Source organism: Rhinopithecus bieti, unplaced genomic scaffold, assembly GCF_001698545.2.
Source record: "Rhinopithecus bieti isolate Rb0 unplaced genomic scaffold, ASM169854v2 scaffold_1918, whole genome shotgun sequence".
Classification (NCBI taxonomy): domain Eukaryota; kingdom Metazoa; phylum Chordata; class Mammalia; order Primates; family Cercopithecidae; genus Rhinopithecus; species Rhinopithecus bieti.
The window spans coordinates 2,287,654-2,306,681 of record NW_016803680.1 but is presented as its reverse complement, the minus strand read 5'-3'; the positions used below and the strand labels follow the sequence as shown (position 1 = coordinate 2,306,681).

Here is a 19,028-nt window from a genome sequence, read left to right as displayed (position 1 = left end):
AAAAAAAAAAAAAAAAAAAAAAGAAAAGAAAAAAAGAAAAAAACTACATGTCTCACAGTTCATAAGCCCTAAGAAAGAGAGGAAACCATCCCTTCTGCCTAAGTAGCACAGCAATCCCAGTCTGCATGAAAAAACAATTCAGAGAATCTGATTTGATAAGGTATTAAGCTGAGAGCCTTAAACATATCATCACTTGTTTTCCTATGTAATAAGGACACTTGGGTGAATATTCATTACTTTTGCCAATTTGTTCTGTTCTCTGTATTATTTATGATACTTGTCCCTAGAAGAGCTAGTTGAACAAAGGAGTCATGTAAGGCTACCCAGACTTCAAAGATTATGCCAGCCGAGCCTGATGGTTCACGCCTGTAATGCCAACACTTTGGGAAGCTTAGGTGGGAAGATTACTTAATCCTAGGAGTTTGAGATCAGCCTGGGCAACATGGTGAGATCCTGTTTCTACAAAAAATTAAAGAAATTAGCTGGGCGTGGTGGCGCACCTGTGATCCCAGCTACTCCGGAGGCTGAGGTGGAAAGATTGCCCGAGTTCAGGAGGTGGAGGCTGTACTGAGCTGTGATTGCACCACTGCACTTTAGCCTGGGCAACGGAATGAGACCCTGTCTCAAAAAAAAAAAAAAAAAGAATAAAGAAAAAAAAAATTATGCCATGTCCTGTGAAAGTAACCTTTAACCTCTGAAAAGAAATCTGGAATTCTGATTGGTTGTCTTACTTGATAATTTTTGCCCTGGGAATGTTATCACTGGCAACACTGCATTCCTTAAAGGTATAAATATGTGCAGAATTTTCCTATTAAGTCAGAAGTAGATCATTGAAATCTATGACTTTACTAGATTTATTACTTCATAGATAACATATGACTTTGCTAGATCTATTGCTTAACAGATAACTTGAATGTCTGTGTTTCAATGAATTGAACCCCAGAAGACACAAATATGTAGGAATTAAAGCACAAAGGTTAAGATCGTGGGTGTCTTGGGGGCTCTAGCTATACCACTTCCTCTGACTTTAGTTTTTTTTGTTGTTGTTTGTTTTGAGACGGAGTCTTGCTCTGTCACTCAGGCTGGAGTGCAGTGGCGCAGTCTCGGCTCACTGCAAACTCTGTCTCCCAGGTTCAAACAATTCTGCCTCAGCCTCTTGAGTAACTGGGATTACAGGTGCACACCACCATGCCCGGCTAATTTTTGTATTTTCAGTAGAGATGTCATTTCACCATGTTGGCCAGGCTGGTCTCAAACTCCTGACCTCAAGTGATCCACCCACCTCGGCCTCCCAAAGTGCTGGGATTACAGGTGTGCGCCACCATGCCCAGCTTTAGGTGTATTCTTAAACCTCGCTGGGCCTGCTGTTCATCTGTTAAATGGGTATAATATTAAAAGAGGTAATCTATATAAAGCCACATAAATTTCCAACACAGGCAAACTGGTCTGATCATCAGGAAATATAACAACACCCTCAAATCCTGCTTCTTTCCCAGTCTTGAGGAGAGTCAGCCTAAAAGGACAGTGGCAGGGAAACCCAATCCTTTTTAGTTAATATTTTGTCTCAATGAAAAGCAGAGATCCTTTTAGTCAGAAGGAAAACCGAGGACGGGCATGGTGGCTCATGCCTATAATTCTAACACTTTGGGAGGCCAAGGTGGGAGGTTCACTTGAGCCCAGGAGTTCAAGAAGGAAAACCCCATGCCTGTTGATATTTTATTGAGCTGTTTCAACAGACCTCATGTTCAGTGGCTCTGCAACTTACGTTTTCATTGATGAAGCCTTTGGTCAGCAGGCCGCACATTTTGGAGAGTGTGTCCTCACCCACAGGGCAGTGATAGCGTCCGCCAGTGAAGGAAGCCAGCTTTCTCAGGAACTCAACCGCCGCTCTGGAAGGAAGGGACAGAGGGCTGGTGGGGAGGCTGACTGACCAGCCTAGTTCGTGTGACTTCCCCAGGGGAACTTAAGTCTGTGGGGCTTAAGAGAAATCAGCCTGGCAATGGGCAGTGGCTTGTGCCATGGTGACCACCATTAGAACTCCAAAGGACACTTTCCCCACCAATTTATGGACGGCTATAGCAACTGCTGCTGCTTGAGGGAAGAGGAGTCCCTGTGTTCCCCGTGTGAGTGTCGCCATTTAGCCTGGACCCCCTCAAACCACACAGCCCACACACTCCAGCCCGCATTTCTTCTTTTCTTTTTTGAGACAGAGTCTTAGTCCATTACCCAGGCTGGAGTGATCTTGCATGATCTTGGCTCACTGCAACCTCTGCCTCCTGGGTTCAAGCGATTCCCCTGCCTCAGCCTCCTGAGTAGCTGGGACTACAGGCACCGGCCACCACACCAGGCTAATTTTTGTATGTTTTTAGTAGAGACGGGGTTTTGCCATGTTGGCCAGGCTGGTTTCGAACTCCTGACTTCAGGTGATCTGCCTGCCTTGGCCTCCCAAAGTGCTGGGATTACAGGTGTGAGCCATCGTGCCCAGCCTAGCCCCCATTTCTTTATGGGACACTTATCCAGTGCCTACTATGTGTTAGGCCTGTAAAGGACACATATTACACTTATGGGGCTTATGGTTTAGACCCAGAGATAAAATATGTCCCTATGTAGTCTGTTTTGCTAATAGTAAAGTTTTGATTTTTAAAGGAGCTGAGTCTTATCTGACGTGTTCTTTTTCACATTTTTGTTTTGTTTTGTAGAGACAGAATCTTGCTATGATATCCAGGCTGGTCTCGAACTCCTGGCCTCAAGTGATCCTCCCACCTCAGTCTCCCAAAGCACAGGGATTATAGGCATGAGCCATGGTGCCCAGTCATAACACATGTTCTATAGTGATCGTTTATAAAAATAACCATGACGAGGCTACATTAATATTTTTCTTTCTAGCTTTTCCCCTAAATGTCCCCTAAATACTCACAAATGTGATCCCAGGGGAAGAGTATGAGGGAGACTGTGACATGACTGTGTGAATCTCGTGCAAATGTGTTTCCAGGCTGGAGGAAGTCAGAGGGAAATGTCTGAGTAAAGAGAGGGATTTTCACCCTGTGGTGTGACACCTGCTTGGGTGCTCTAGAAAAACAATGCTTCTTCTAATTTCTTTCTTTCTTTCTTTTTTTTTTTTTGACAGTCTCACTCTGTTGCCCAGGCTAGAGTGCCATGGAGCAACCTCGGCTGACTGCAACCTCTGCCTCCCTGGATCAAGCGATTCTCATGTCTCAGTCTCCTGAGTAGCTGGGATTACAGGCGCATGCCACCACGCCTGTCTAATTTTTATATTTTTAGTAGAGACAGGGTTTCACCATGTTGGCCAGGTTGGTCTTGAACTCCTGACCTCAAGCGATCCACCTGCCTCAACCTCCCAAAGTGCTGGGATTACAGGCGTGAGCCAGCATGCCCGGCCACTTCTAATTTCTGATTTACAGGATTAGGACCCAGGAGAGATTGGTGTCTAAGTGAGCAGGTAGATTAGGTGGGGAGCTTGGATCTCCCTGCTGAGATGTGTGGCTCCATATCGCGCACCTGTCTGAGCAGTTCAAGGAAATGGTGTGCACTTTCACATCTCTTTTCTCCCTGAGTCTTTGGACTTCATTTAGGACAAGGCTGCAGCTTGTGTCTGGCTTTCCGTCGGTCAGGAGGTACAGTCCTTCCAGATCATGGAAACTGAAGGCTTTCTGAAAGAACACAGGACGGCTGTCAGGCTCAGGGGAGAGGCTCACCCGGAAGACAAGAACCAAATGCCTAAAGGTGGTGCCTGCTGCCGCCTGCCTCTGCCAAAATGCATCTGATTGGATGCCTCTGACCTGTTCAAAAAGACTGAGAGATTCTCTTTCAGCCTCAGACAGACCAAGGAAGCTGCTGAGGTTTAGGAGGAAGAGCATGGCTCGCTGCCTAGCTGGTTAATCCCAAGCAAGTCACTTAACCTCTCTGAGCCTCTGTGTCTTCATCTATTTTTCTTTAATTTTTATTTTTTTGAGATGGAGTTTCTCGGCTCACTGCAACCTCTGCCTCCTGGGTTCAAGCAATTCTCCTGCTTCAGCCTCCCAAGTAGTTGGGATTACAGGCATGTGCCACCATGCCCAGCTAATCTTGTATTTAGTAGAGATGGGGTGTCACCATGTTGGTCAGGATGGTCTCGAACTCCTGACCTCAGGTGATCCACCTGCCTTGCCCTCCCAAAGTGCTGGGATTACAGGTGTGAGCCACCGCACCCAGCCTGTGTCTTCGTCTATAACGTGAGAACATTGAGAATTCTTTTCTCACTGGGGTGTTGGGAAGATGAAATGTAGTGCTTTGTCAATTCTAAAGTGCCCTTTGTAAATCCTAAAGCATCGTGCAGTGTCAGCACAGGGGATGATGGTATTTGTTTTGCATCAAGGTCGGGCTCCGTGGTGGGACTTGCCAGCAATGCTTGCAAGATGGAGGTGCTGCCCTGAGCTTGCAGGTGGGTCACCCATTGCATAGCCTCATGACACGCTGCATCTGTGGTCTCCACCAGCGTGTCCTGCCACAACTGAAGGCTCTCTGCAAAGCTGAGCAGGTTAAAACTGGGAAGGAGGAAAAGAGGAGGTGAGGGGCAGAGAAGGGGAGAAAGAGATTGGTTAGAATAGGCCTGTCTAGACTGAAGACCCCTACAATGAGCCCCGTGGCCTCTCAGGGAGAAGGCGTGGGGCCTCTTGAGAATGAGAGGGTACATACTGACGATTTGGATGCAGACAGAGATAGATTTAAATCCCAGCTCAAGCCAGACACAGTGACTTGTGCCTGTAATCCCAGTACTTTGGAAGGCCAAGCTGGGAGGATTGCTTGAGGCCAGGAGTTCAAGACCAGCCTCAGCAACATAGTGAGACCCCCATCTCTACAAAAAAATTAAAAAAAAAATTAGCCAGGCATGGTGGTGTGTGCCTATAGTCCAAGCTACTTGGGAGGCTGAGGTGTGAGATCACTTGAGCCCAGGACGCTATGATCACACCACTGCACTCCAGTCTAGGCAACAGAGTAAGACCCTGTGTCAAACAAACAAACAAAAAACCCAAACAATCCTAGCTCAGCCAGTGACTGGTTACCCAATCTTCAGCAAGTGTCTTAACCTCTTGAAGTCCTGGCTTCTTTTCTGAAAATGGGGCTGATAACAGCAACGCCTCACGGGCTCATTGTGAGAGTTGATGAAATGATGCGTGTAAAGCATCTGATGCACAGGAAGTACTCAAGAAATGTGTACTCTGATTAAGGCAAGAAAGAGGCCTAGTCTAAGATGAGAGTCCCCTGGGGTCCCCTTAGGGTCAACCCTTCCGGATAGGGAAAATAAACAACTTCCTCCACTCAAAAATCAAGTTCACAAAATTTTAAAATTAAATAAAGAATTAAAAAAAATCAAGTTCAGCTGAAAGCCATACTTCAAGGCCACATAGTGGTTCCTTTGCTGTGCCTGCAATTGTCCCTAGGCCTGAAATTGCGTTCCTTTTTTTTTTTTTTTTTTGAGACAGCGTCTTACTCTGTTGCCCATGCAGGAGTGCACTGGTGCAATCATAGCTCACTGCAGCCTCAACCTCCTGGGCTCAAGTGATCCTCCTTCCTCAGCCTCCCAAGTAGTTGGGGCTACAGGTGCACACCACCATACCCAGCTAATTTTTAAATGTTTGTAGAGATGGGGTGTCACTTTGTTGCTGAGGCTGGTCTTGAACTCCTGAGCTCAAGTGATCCTCCTGCCTTGGCCCCCAAAATTGCCGGGATTACAGGTATAAGCCACCATACCCAGCCTCTAAAAACTGCTTTCCTTCACAGCAGAGCAGAATACAGTGCTCTTTCCTACTCAAATGTGTTACTCAGAAGAGCATCTCAAAAACTCCAGGCCTGCTGACGCTGAGAGGAGACGGCGTGCTTGACCAGGGAAGCCCCGGGAACTGCCCCTTTGATCTTCCTGATCAGCCTTCGCCTCTTACCTGTCACAGCGCTTCCTCAGCTGTTCCCAAATCAGCAAAACCAGCTCTGTCTTCACCTGCTGCAGGTAAGGGCCCATGGACCCTGACGTGTCCAGCAAAATGCATACTTTGCTCTCCAAAACGGTGCCAAACAGTCGGCGGCTCCCTGCTCCGAGACAGGTGGGGCAGAGGCGGGGGTGAGGGGTCCCTCCTCCTGGGTGGTTTCCCGCGCTGTATCTATCAACTATAAAGTCTTGCAACACCTGTTGCCTGCCTGATCATTGATCGGATGTCACCCCACTGGGAGACGGCCTTTGTGGTGCTGTGGGAGGGGGCGATTGTCCAAGGGCAGACCTGATCAGTGGTTTGGGCTTTAGGAGATCAAGATTTCAGCTCTGGCTTTGTCTGTGATGAGTTGTACAAGCGGTTAAACCTCCTGGGCTTGAGTTTCCTCATCCTTAAAGTATCAATAGTATCAATAGTATCATGATATTGCTTTGAAGTATTAGATAGTGTTTGGGTATGTACTGGTATGTCAGCTGGGGGACTTGTACTACAAAAGAAATCGCTGGGTCTCTGGTTTTAAGTCACCATTCCCAGGGGTAATGTGAACCGAGAGTAGAGAGAGGCTCATGGCTTCTCTGTCCCAGCTCAGCCTCTGACCTGACAACTGTACCTGAAGCAGCAGTCATCATGATGCCCCTGTCCGTGGACCATCTATACCAGGTCCTACTGCAGAGGACTGGACCTAATGAATTTACATAGACCCTGAGTGGCACATACAAGGCCACCTGTAGGATCTCCATATAGGACTCCCTTCCTCCCTCCTCCTATTGCCCTAGAAACCCTCCAGGCCCCATAGCCTGAATCCCCTCCTGCGCAGTTCCAGCTGTCTGCCCACCTTCTTGGGTTTGATGCTTCAGACCATCTCTTAATCCACAGCCCAACCCTGTCCATTTGCCTCTCCAGGAGGGGACTTGGTGCTCTCTGAAAAGAGGTCCGCAGTGGCTTACACCTATAATCCCAGGACTTTGGGAGGCCGAGGCAGGAGGATCGCTTGAGCCTAGGAGTTCAGAGCCAGCCTGCGCAACATAGCGAGACTCTGTATCTTAAAAAAATAAATAAAGTAAGCTGGGCATGGTGGCACGTGCCTGTAGTCTCAGCTGCTTGCAAGGCTGAGGTGGGAGGATTGCTTGTGCCCAGTTCGAGGCCGCAGTGAGCCATGACTGCACCACTGGACTCCAGACTAGGTGACAGAGCAAGACCATGTTTCTAAAATAAAATAATAATAATAATAAATAAACAGAGGGTTTCTGCTCTATTAGTTCCCCTTACCATCTGTACCTCCAGGGGTTGTTTTGCTAGGGCCCAGTCAATATTAAAGCAAACCTTTTGACAGTCAGCCCCTTGTCATTTGTAGGAAGGCAAGGTGTGGCAGGTGACCTTGCAGAGCAGGCTGTGACGTGTGTGAGCTCCCGCTGGAGCTCTTGGGCCCATGTTCGACCTCCCTGTTATCCAGCCCCTTGCCTGTCCTCTGAACCCACTGTCATTTTTTATTTTGGACAGAGTTTCACTCTTGTTGCCCAGGCTGGAGTGCAGTGATACGATCTCAGCTCACTGCAACCCCTGCAATTCTCCTGCCTCAGCCTCCCAAGTAGCTGGGATTACAGGTGCCCGCCACCATGCCTGGCTAATTTTTTGTATTTTTAGTAGGGTATTTTTATATTTTCATCATGTTGGCCAGGCTGGTTTCAAACTACTGACTGGTGATCCAACCGCCTCGGCTTCCCAAAGTGCAGAGATTACAGGCATGAGCCACCACGCCCAGCCTCCCAGTGTCATGTTGTATCTGGATGATGTTCCTGGCCTAATCCTCTGATCTGCAGTTCTCAAAGGCCTGGCTTTGGAAGGACTGATACTGGGGTCCCTGGGGGTAGCCTTCCACATCCCCTCATGCTCCTCCACCCTTCAGGGCAGTGGACAGGCTCACCGGACAGCAGCCACTGCAGCCTCTGGACATAGCGCCTTAACACCTTCTCCAAGTGCCTGATGTACACCTCCATCTCCCCAGGCGTCCACTGAATGTGTCTCACCACTCCCTGGGTTAAGGCAAGTGGAGGCAAGTATCCACCCCATCAGCCATTTCTTCATATCCCCATCACCCCCTAAAATTGTTTGTTCCATCATGGTTAACAATTCTCAAAACATTTGTTGGCTGGGCATGGTAGCTCATCCCTGTAATCCCAGTGCTTTGGGAGGCCGAGACAGGAGGATTGCTTGAGCCCAGGAGATCAAGACCAGCCTGGGCAACATAGGGAGACCTCATCTCTTCCAAAAACAGAAAAATAGCAGGCGTGGTGGCATATGCCTGTGGTCCCAGCTGCTTAGGGGAGGCTGAGGTGGGAGGGTTGCCTGAGCCCAGGGAGGTAGAGGCTGCAGTGAGCTGCAATTGCACCACTGCACTCCTGCCTGGATGACAGAGCAAGATCCTGTCTCAACAAACAAACAAAAACCCATAAAAAACAACCATCTGTTAAGCATATGTTTTTTGTTTGTTTGTTTAAAGCCTTTTTTCTTTTATTAAACTAGTAGATTTATGGTTCTACAAAGGAGTAGGGAATTAGGATGATTTTGGTTTTTGGCAAATGCAGTTGCTGTATTAATAAAAATCATAATAATCTCTAACTTTTTTTTTTGAGACAGAGTCTTACTCTGTTGCCCAGGTGCGATCTCGGCTTACTACAGCCTCCGCCTCCCGGGTTCAAGCGATTCTCCTGCCTCAGCCTCCTGAGTAGCTGGGACTACAGGCACACGGCACCATGACTGGCTAATTTTTGTATTTACGCTAGAGATGGGGTTTCACTGTGTTGGCCAGGGTGGCCTTGAACTGCTGACCTCAGGTGATCCTCCCGCCTCAGCCTCCCGAAGTGTTAGTACTATAGGCGTGAGCCACTGCACCCGGTCAATGATCTCTAAATTTTAAAATAGAAAACTCTTAATGGTGGGGTAAGAAGTTCATAAATTTTGAACTAAATAATGACTTTGGGTGGAGAGGGGCAGCATACTAGAACGACCGTATGTTCCTCTAGTGAATAATTTTGAATTTTGTGGCTATTTTTAGTTTCCCCTAATCTTGATAATGTAGGATAAAAGGGCAAGGAGAGAAATGATCTGATTTTCATTCTGTACTAAATTTACTTATTCTAGTGTCAAAGCAATAAAAAATCACCCCAAAATTAGAAAATAGAGAAGAGAACCCTTCACTTTCTATCACAACCCCTATTTGTTGCCATAACAGAACCGTCCTCAGTATTGGGGTACAGCATTCTTATGGGTGAACACTTCAGCCATGGTCTAATCTTCTCAGCAATTGCTACTTTTTCTTATCTTTTCCTTTTTATGTTTTAAGAGACAGGCTCCTGCTCCATGACCCAGGCTGGAGTGCAGTGGCGTGATCACAGCTCACTGCAGCCTTGAATTCCATGACTCAACTAATCCTCCTGCCTCAGCCTCCCAAGTAGCTGGGACTACAGGTACACAGCTGCACCTGGCTAATCTAATTTTTTTTCCAGAGATGGGGTCTTGCTATGTTGCCCAGGCTGGTCTCAAACTCTTGGGCTCAAGCAATCCTCCCACCTCAGCCTCCCAAAGCACTTGGTACTATAGGCAGGAGTCACCGCACCTGGCCTCAGCAATTGTTTCTAATTCTTACTCCAATGAGCCCATCTAACCCTGGAATGGGATCTTAGGCCCTCTGGGAAGTTGGCTTTTCTTCCAACAGGATTTTGCATCTCCTATTTGGTGAGGGGAGTCCCATTTTGGGGAGGAGGGCAGTTCCCACAAGCAGAAATAGAGGCCACAGTGCCCTACACTGCTCTCTGCCATTTGCAGCTGAGTTGGGGGAGAAAAAAAATGGTGATGAAAATCGTGACTTACATGGATCTCAACGCTGGGGAAGATGCTGCAGTGTTTGGCTGATGCTGACCTCTGTCCTGACTTTTGATGAGTGCAGCTGGGACCCATGCATCTGGAAATCTCCAGCTTCAATTTTTTGAGCCCATATTTTGCCATCCACTTTAGAATAAAGGAAAGAACTATTATCTTAGGCAATTCAGACTCAACTGAATGATCATCTGATTAGTCTATGAGAACCTCACGTTTGAAACCTGTATGATGTTTGAAATGTGGGATTCCCAGGTCCTCACTGAGCATCCATCCCATGCAAATTCCTTCCCTGGCTTTGGGCGAGAAGTGCACAAGAAATATGGGGGGCAGGCTCAGCGCAGTGGCTCACGCCTGTAATCCCAGCACTTTGGGAGGCTGACAGGGGTGGATCACCTGAGGTCAGGAGTTTGAGAACAGCCTGACCAATATGGTGAAACCCCATCTCTACTAAATACAAAAAATTAACTGGGCATAGTGGTGCACGCCTGTAATCCCAGCTACTTGGGAGGCTGAGGCATGAGAATCGTTTGAACCCAGGAGGCAGAGGTTGCAGTGAGCTAAGATAGTGCTACTTCACTTCAGCCTGGGCAACAAGAGTGAAACTCTGTCTCAAAAAAATAAAAAAAAGAAATATTGGGGGTGAACAACAAAATCTATTGAGCACCTCCCAGACCCTAGTCTAGTGGATGCTGTTGCTTCCCCAACATCCATTTCAATCCCACCCACAACATTTGAGTGGAAAGCCCCGATTGGTCAAAAAAAACTCAGACTCTAACCCAATTAGGATAATCTCAGTCTCCTTGTCACAACGAGGGACATCTGTCAGGGATGGCATCTGCCATCGACACAATCAGACCCAAGCTCAGGCTTTTATTGAATAGTTGTGGGATGACCATCCCCTTAGGCACAAGATGGGGGATTTCCGTTGATTTCACTTTAATGAATCTTCACATCAATCTTATTTGACAGGCACAATTGTCCTTATTTTACAAAGGCAGTGAGATTGAGTGTAGCTAGGTGACCTGCCCAAGGTCACCCAGGCAGGAAGTAGCAGACCTAGATTTTGAATTTAGGTCTATTTAACCCTTATCCCATCTGCCATAGTAAGGAATTGTTCTTATCAGGTTTGTCCTTTTTTTTTTTTGAGACAGAGTCTTCCTCTGTCACCCAGGCTGGAGTGCAGTGATGCAATCTCGGCTCACTGCAACCTCCACCTCCCGGTTTCAAGCCATTCTCATGCTGTAGCCTCCCAAGTAGCTGGGACTACAGGGCATGCCACTGCACCTGGCTAATTTTTAAATTTTTAGTAGAGAAGGGGTTTCACCATGTTGACCAAGTGGTCTCGAACTCCTGACCTCAAGTGATCCACCCTCCTCAGCCTCCCAAAGTGCTGGGATTACAGGTGTGAGTCACTGTGCCCGGCCTGTTCCCATTTCTGATTATCCCCCCACTCCTAGAAGTAATGGCTGGTGGAAGGAATTACTCTATTGCTTAATGGGCATGTGCTGGTACAAGCGACTTAATACCTCTTGGCTTGAGCAAACTGTATCCTTTCTGGGTAAGTCAATAGAAGAGCTAATCCTTCTCACGCCCCTTCCTTGAGGGTACTTCTTGTACACCGAGCCTAGGAGAAGCAGAATAAGGTCATTGCTATAGTTTGGATGTTTGAGCCCCTGCAAACCTCATGAAATGTGATCCCCAGTGTTGGGGATGGGGCTTGATGGGAGGTGTTTGGGTCATGGGAACGGTTCCTTCATGAATAGATCAATGCCCTCCCTGGTGACAGGGTGGGGAGCGAGTGAGTTCTCCCTCTATTGCTTGCTGCAAATGCTGGCTGTTAAATAAAAGCCTGGTACCTCCCCGTTCTCTTGCTTCCTCTCTCTCCATGTGATCGCTGCACATGCCAGCTCCCCAGTGCCTTTCACCATGAGTGGAAGCAGCCTGAGGCTCTCACCAGATGCCCAAACTTCCAGCCAGCAGAACCCTGAGCTAAATAAATCTGTTTTCTTTATAAATTACCTAGCCTTGGGTATTCCTTTATAGAAGCACAAATGAACTAAGATGGTCACTCTGTGTACCTCTCTTCCCTCCCCTGCTCCCTTTTCACGTCAATTTCTCTGTCAATCAAGTCAGTTGTAAAAGTCCTTAGTGCAATTTGCTGAGAGGTATAAAGGGAGGCTGTTGGGTGGATGGGGAAAGGCTGTTTGGGAACCTCCCGCCTAGCAATGAATTGTTCTTGGGATCTGCACCATTTCACAGCAGTCAATCAGGCTGGCCTAGGGGAATCATCTCCATCCCTTCCCATCTGCCTTAGAGCTAAGGAAACTGCACCTAGTCGACAGAGTCGGAGTGCCCGAGGATCTCAGGAGGTCTCATCTTCAATATTGACTTTTCTCATTCCCTGGTTGTTGTCAAAATTTTGCATGTCCATTTCCCGAGGCTGGGAGAACTGAGTTGTTTGAGGACAGGCTTGCTGCAGAGGCACCAGTGCCCAGGTCCTGGGACAGCAGGAGGGGTTCCTTCCCGCGGTACCTGCTGCCCTTACAGCTCCCCCAGGGGCAGGGGGCTGTCCAGACACCTGCATAGCCTCTAACTTACCCACGTTATTCCCTTTCTCTGTGTAGAACAGCGAAAGAGATGTCTCTGCTTCCCTTGACTTGGTCTTCCTCCTGTGTTCCATCATCCCTTCTTTCATCGGCTGGGCCGCAGCTGAAGAACATTTGGCTTGTTGGCTGGAGCAGCTGTGTGCATTCTTGCAATATAGCTGTCCAGCCTGGCTTAGGGACACTCAAGTTCAGCTATACTTCACCCCAGGAAATGGGGCTCCAGGATAACTTCAAGGCACCCCGTGTCCCCACCCCAGGTCTCTGGCTTTGCTTGGATCAGAAGTAGCTATAGCTACCATTTACCGAGTCCAGATCCTTCCCTGGCATTGTGCTAAGTGCTTTGAGTATGCTGCCTCGCTTCATCCTCACAGTCCCCCAGTTTACAGAATAGGTAAGTGGAACTCCACCAATAAGAAGCAGGGCAATGATTCTACCTGGTCCTGCTGACTCCAGAACTCTGCTCTGAGCCACTCAGCCATACCTTTGACATCAGAAATAAAATATATGGTCTTAGGTTCTATGAGCTGAATATTTTCATAAAGATTGTGAAGGCCTGTTACCACTAGTGGCACATGATCCTTAGCCCCCCGAGCCTCAGTTCCTTTGTCAGTACAATAGGAAGCTGATAGAGTACAGATGCAAAGGATTGATCATTATAGGCTCTAAATGGGACAATCTTAGCAGATGGGCTGGCACATGATCAAGACTCAGGATCATTGATCGTTTCAGTTACTATCATTATTGCTATTATGATTATTATTTTAAGAGATGTGGCCAGGCGTGGTGGCTCACCCCTGTAATCTCAGCACTTTGGGAGGCTGAGGTGGATGAATTGCCTGAGCTCAGGACTTGGAGACCAGCCTGGGCAACATGGTGAAACCCCGTCCCTATTAAAAACACAAAAAATTAGCCAGGCATGGTGGCACCCACCTGTAGTCCCAGCTACTCAGGAGGCTGAGGCACGAGAATTACTTGAACCTGGGAGGTGGAGGTTGCAGTGAGCTGAGATCACACCACTGCACTCCAGCCTGGGTGACAGACCAAGACTCTGTCTCCAAAAAAAAAAAAAAAAAACGGTAGAGCCAGGGTCTTGCTCTGTCACTGAGGTTAGAGCACAGTGGTGCAATCATAGCTCACTGCAGCCTCGAACTTCTGGGCTCAAGCAATCCTCCCACCTCAGCCTCCTGAGTAGCTGGGGGACTACAGGCATGCACCACCACCTCTGGCTTTTTTTTTTCTTGGTAGAGATGGAGTCTTGCTATGTTGTCAAGGCTTGAACTCCTGACCTCAAGTGATCCTTCCACCTCAGCCTCCAAAAATGCTGGGATTACAGGCACGAACTTCCACACCTGGCTTTAGTTACTATCATTATTAACCCATGCCTCAGCCGTGACCATGACATCCCTCCACCCTGCTTGACTGTGGTCGTGCCTTACCTGGTGAGATGCCATCTCTGCTACTGAGTGGACGCCATTTCAGAGATTTCAGCGGGGGGCTCTTCTCTCTGTCAGGGTCATCTTTAATGCTCTAGAAAACAGGTGGTCTTTCCCATCAGAGGAGTGTTCCCCATGGCAGGCAGGGCCCCAGTTACCCTGACCTCAATCTGTCCATGAGGAACTTGTAGGGAGGAGCCTAAGGGAGGGGACTCCTCAGATAGGTTTGGCCCCTCTCCTGCAGCAGATTCAGAGGGGACTCTGGGTTTTGAGGTGAAAAAGTATGGGTGTGTACATGTGTGTATGAGTGTATATGCATGTGTGTGCATGTGCATATGTGTATGTATGCATGTGTATGTGTGTGAGATGAGAGTGAGACAGCTGCTAGTGAGAGAGCTATGGGGGTTTGCCAGAACTTTCTTCATCAGTTACCTGCCCCTCTTCCTAATGGACTGGGATGTCTGGGCCTCCAGGACGACAACAGAAATTTAGGTAACTTCTCTGCCTTATCAGGCACCTCAGTTTTTTGTTTGTTTGTTTTCTTTTTTGAGACGGAGTCTGGCTCTGTCACTCAGGCTGGAGTGCAGCAGCATGATCTCAGATCACTGCAAGCTCTGCCTCCAAGGTTCAAGCAATTCTCCCTGCCTCAGCCTCCCGAGTAGCTGGGATTACAGGTGCCCACCATCACACCTGGCTAATTTTTGTATTTTTAGTAGAGAGGGGATTTCACCGTGTTAGCCAGGATGGTCTCAATCTCTTGACCTCATGATCCACCTGCCTCAGCCTCCCAAAGTGCTGGGATTACAGGTGTTAGCCACTGCGCCTGGCCTAGGCATCTGTTTTAAGGGAAGAGTTCCTTCATTCTCAGCCACGACCGGAGTGTGGCGGTCATTAAAAAGTCACTCTCTGGGGAGCACCTGGCCTGGTTTCAGGAGACACTCAGGAAGCACTGGAGGCTCAAGAGGCAGCCCCTGAGGAGGGGGTGAAGTGCCTGAGCTGGCTCCTGAAACCTGGTGGAGTTCCCCGAACAAGGGCAGAGCCTGGCTGCACAGGCTCTCCTGGAAAGGCAGCCCTTTGACTGGGAATCTGCTACCTACGGTCTGGGATGGATTTCCACATTCTGAACATGGACTGCACTCACAGGGTCTGAGTCATGCAATGCTGAGGGACTCACAGGTGTCCCTCCCAGTCTGCTCACAAGCACAGGAGCCTCTGAGGTCTTTCCTCTAGAGCCCTTCTGACTGCCAAGGTGGGTGGGTATTTTATGGAGGACAGAATTGACAGGCTGTGAATGGGGATAAACCCCTAGCAGGTGCAGCCCACCCTCAGGCTCCTATCGGCCCCTGCAAAGTCTTGGGCGGCAGTGGGAAGAGCCCTTAGAGACCCTAATTCCTTTGCCTCCAAGAGACCCTCCAGGATAAGCCATCAGATGAAACAGGTAGGTGTCAATTCTGTGGCATCCTCAGTACCAGGGTAGGGAAAAGGCTGGGATAGGCTAGCAGAGCCAAGGGTGGGGTGGGGGAGGCCAGAGGAGCCCCAGAACTGAGGAGCCAGGCCCCCGCGGGAGATTTTCCCCTGGAGGCCTGGGCAAGAGGCACCCACGGGACACTCACCACTGAAGCGCCCACCCCATCCCCGCTGGCCCCAGCCATTGTAAGACCCAGGAAAGACCAGAAGACAAACAGGAAACCAAATCTTGTGCGTGTTATTAGGAGGGGAGTCAAACCATTCTGGCCCCCAAGGGGGCGGTGGGCCTGGGAGGGCAGAGCTTCTTGGGCTGACTTCTTAGCTGAAGTGTCTTTGGTTTTTCTTTCAGGAGGGCTGCACTTCCCAGTACTTTTCTTGAATGGTTCTTCAGGGAGGCCATGAGGAAGGCACACTGCAGTGGGATTGGGAGGGTCAGTGGCACCACCAGCCACTGTGGACACACACACACACACACACACACAGAGCAGAAGGGACTGTATCCACTGGAACCTCTGACATCCCTTGGATTCCTCTTTTCATCCTTAGAAAGCCACCTGGGGCTGAGAGTGCTAAGGACCAATCCTATGAACAACAGTCAGGACCAGGTATGGGGGCCTGGGAGGCATAGGCTCTGGGTTAGTGAATACTTGGGAGTCTCCAACCCTCATGCCAACAGGTCACGTCAGCTACGCCAGTAGGGTAGGTGCTGTCGTCTCCCCATTTTACACATGAGGAAGCCAAAGCTCTGAAGCTGTCATCACAGAGTTAACAAGAATTCTGGACAAAAATCTAGTTACCATGAAGCCCTGATCAGGCTGCAGATAGCCCCACTTCTTTGTAACCTAAAGTCACATAGCACCAGATCCTGGCTGTTTGCATCCCCATTGTTCCTCTAGATAGGATTTCTGACGTCAGAATCACAAGGCTTTTGTTTAAGAATTGCTTAAGATGTTTTTCAGACCCGAATTCCAGCAAAGTAGCTGATGCCAACCAGTTTGAAGACCCCCAGAGGAATAGGAACAGCATGAGAACACAGCTTCTTCATCTCCCCTGCCCATGACTCCAGCCTGCACCCAACTAGTCAGTGATCTCCACACTTCAGCCCACTGCAATACCCTTAAAAACCTTAATGCCAAATTCCCCGGGGAGATGGATTTGAGGTTCCCTCCCACCTCCTCGTTTGGCCGTTTGACAATTAAATTTTTTTCTCTGCCACAACGCAGTGTCTCTGCGCATTGACTTGCCATGCATATCTGGCAACATATCTATTACAGTTACAGCTCTGTGAGCTTAAGGTTCTCATCTAAGGCCATCTTATCAGTGTGTAGAAAAACTTCAATTCAAACCAGGTGGGTCTGGTTCTAAAGCCAGCACCCTTCCATTGTGAGACACTGTGGCCTCCACTTGTGGGCCGGTCAGCCTGACTGGTTCCCCAGCAATTATTCTCAATCAAAGCTCCAGAAGACACCACTTAAATGTAAATGAGCATCCTCTGGAAAGGTGAATCACACAGTCATTGCCCATTAACACCATATGAATGAGTTTATCAGATGAGGGAATGGGACTGTGTGCATCTGACGGTAAGAGATATTTCTTTATTTTTTATTTATTTATTTAGAGACGGAGTCTCACTCTGTCACCAGGCTGGAGTACAGTGGCGTGATCTCAGCTCACTGTAATCTCTGCCTCCCAGGTTCAAGGATTCTCTTGCCTCAGCCTCCAGAATAGCTGGGATTACCGGTGCGCACCACCACACCCAGCTAGTGTGTGTGTGTGTGTGTGTGTGTATTTTTAGTAGAGACGGGGTTTCACCATGTTAGCCAGGATGGTATCCATCTCCTGACCTTGAGATCTGCCTGCCTCGGCCTCCCAAAGTGCTGGGATTACAGACATGAGCCACTGTGCCCAGCCGGGAAGGGATATTTTAAAAGCACCAAAAGGGTTCCTTTTGGGGAAGACAGCACAGGCACGCAGCGGGAGCCACAGATCTGCAGATCCAGTGGCCACAGAGGAATAGAAGATGGAGATGTGGCCCTGCCCTCCCAGGAGTCCACAGTTGTCTGGGAAGTGAGTCCTTCTGCGAGTGGTGGAGTCCAGGAGTCTCCTTCGCAGGCTCCTCCACTCCATTGCCTCGACCACATCCTTGCTAAGTGCCCTCTGTCCATCATTGTGGCTTAAACTGCCCCAAATCTCCATCTCCAGCCATGTCTTTTCCCACCTGCCTGTAGGGTACCCTCACTTGTTATCTCGCAGGCTCCACAAACTCACCCTTGTCCCAGACCAGCCTTCCCTGCACCGTCCTTCCATGGGCTTTTCCTCCTGTTTTCTCCATCTTGGTCAATAGCCTCACTGTCTACTGGGTGCCCCAGTGAGGAGCTTGGGGGTCACTTTGGATGTCTTCTCTTTCACACTGCCTGTTCAATCACTTGCAAGTCCAGGGAATTCTTCCTTAGATATTCATTGCTCCTCACGTGATCTGGCCCCTAGCTACCTCTCTCATTGTATCTTGTCCTGCTCAACTCCTCTCTCCGAGGAAGTAACATTTTAGTCTCAAAGGACTCCCACCTTGACCAAACTTTAGCCAGGCTCCTCTAAACCATCTTCTCAATGAGGCCTTGACCTTGGCCTGCTGAACTCAGTTTTGGCAAAGAATTCTGCTAAGTCAGTTTAGTGAGACCTGTCCCATCCTTGATATCCAATCAAGTTCTTCATCTCCCATCTGAGATATCTTTTTTTAAATGATTTTTAAAAAATTCTTTAATAGAGATGGGGTTTTACCATGCTGCCGAGGCTGGTCTCAAACTCCTGGGCTCCAGCATCAGCCCGCCTTGGCCTCCCAAAGTGCTGGGATTACAGGTGAGAGCCACTGTGCCCAGTTCTATTTTTGATATCTAAGTCTTTGGTCTGCCTTTAGCAAGAGCCCTGTTTAACAAGAATCCTTTTACCTATCATATTTATCCAGTTCTCTTAGTAATTTTCCATCCACTGACTCTGCTCGTTGGCTATAAATCTCCAGCTATTTTGCTATTATTTAGAGTTGAGTTCAATCTCTCTCCCCTATTTGCAACAGTCTTAAGTAAAGTCTTCCTTGCCATTTTAAAAGAGCAACCAGTGCAATTAAAAACAAACAGACACCAATTGCCACCAGAAGCCAGGGAGGGGCAAGGAAAGATTCTACCCGGAGCCTTCGGAGGAGCCTGGCCCTGCTGACACCTTGATTTCAGACTTCTAGCCTCTGGAAGTGAGGGAATCAATGGTTGTTATTTTAAGCCGCCCAATTTGTGGCAGTTATGGTAGCCCCAGGAAATGAATACAGAAGGCAGTGCAGTCATTGGCCCATGCCCAGGGCATACCTTTTGGGAGTAGTTGAGAGCCTTTTCCATCTCAGACATGATGGAACTGATGTCATCGCTCTCATAAATGCCTGGAAACAAAGCACATCGTGAGCATGGGAGACAGGGTGTGGATCCTGGCAAGTATCCCCATCATTTGGATACTAGAAAGCCACCTGGAGGTGACTCGAGGGCTGGGCTTGGTGGCTCACTCCTGTAATCCCAGCACTTTGGGAGGCTGAAAAGGGAGGATTGCTTGAGGTTCAAGACCAGCCTGGGCAACATAATGAGACCCCTTCTCTATCAAAAATTTTAAGAAATTAGTCC

At 48.5% G+C, this 19,028-nt stretch overlaps 1 protein-coding gene across 5 annotated transcripts in view; it reads right to left on the bottom strand.

Moving 5' to 3' along the window:
• The window catches only part of VWA3A (von Willebrand factor A domain containing 3A), an 83,029-nt gene that overhangs the window by 2,474 nt on the left and 61,527 nt on the right, over window positions 1-19,028 (bottom strand). For all 5 annotated transcript variants that reach the window (XM_017850267.1, XM_017850273.1, XM_017850281.1 and 2 more), the window contains 11 exons: window positions 18,723-18,793; window positions 15,629-15,781; window positions 13,906-13,996; window positions 12,462-12,572; window positions 11,390-11,487; window positions 9,855-9,992; window positions 7,909-8,017; window positions 5,940-6,084; window positions 4,400-4,544; window positions 3,520-3,671; window positions 1,766-1,889 (listed from right to left, as the gene is read on the bottom strand). In XM_017850267.1, coding sequence (XP_017705756.1) covers window positions 1,766-1,889; window positions 3,520-3,671; window positions 4,400-4,544; window positions 5,940-6,084; window positions 7,909-8,017; window positions 9,855-9,992; window positions 11,390-11,487; window positions 12,462-12,572; window positions 13,906-13,996; window positions 15,629-15,781; window positions 18,723-18,793 — 1,337 coding nt within the window. The remainder of the gene's footprint in view (window positions 1-1,765; window positions 1,890-3,519; window positions 3,672-4,399; window positions 4,545-5,939; window positions 6,085-7,908; window positions 8,018-9,854; window positions 9,993-11,389; window positions 11,488-12,461; window positions 12,573-13,905; window positions 13,997-15,628; window positions 15,782-18,722; window positions 18,794-19,028) is intronic.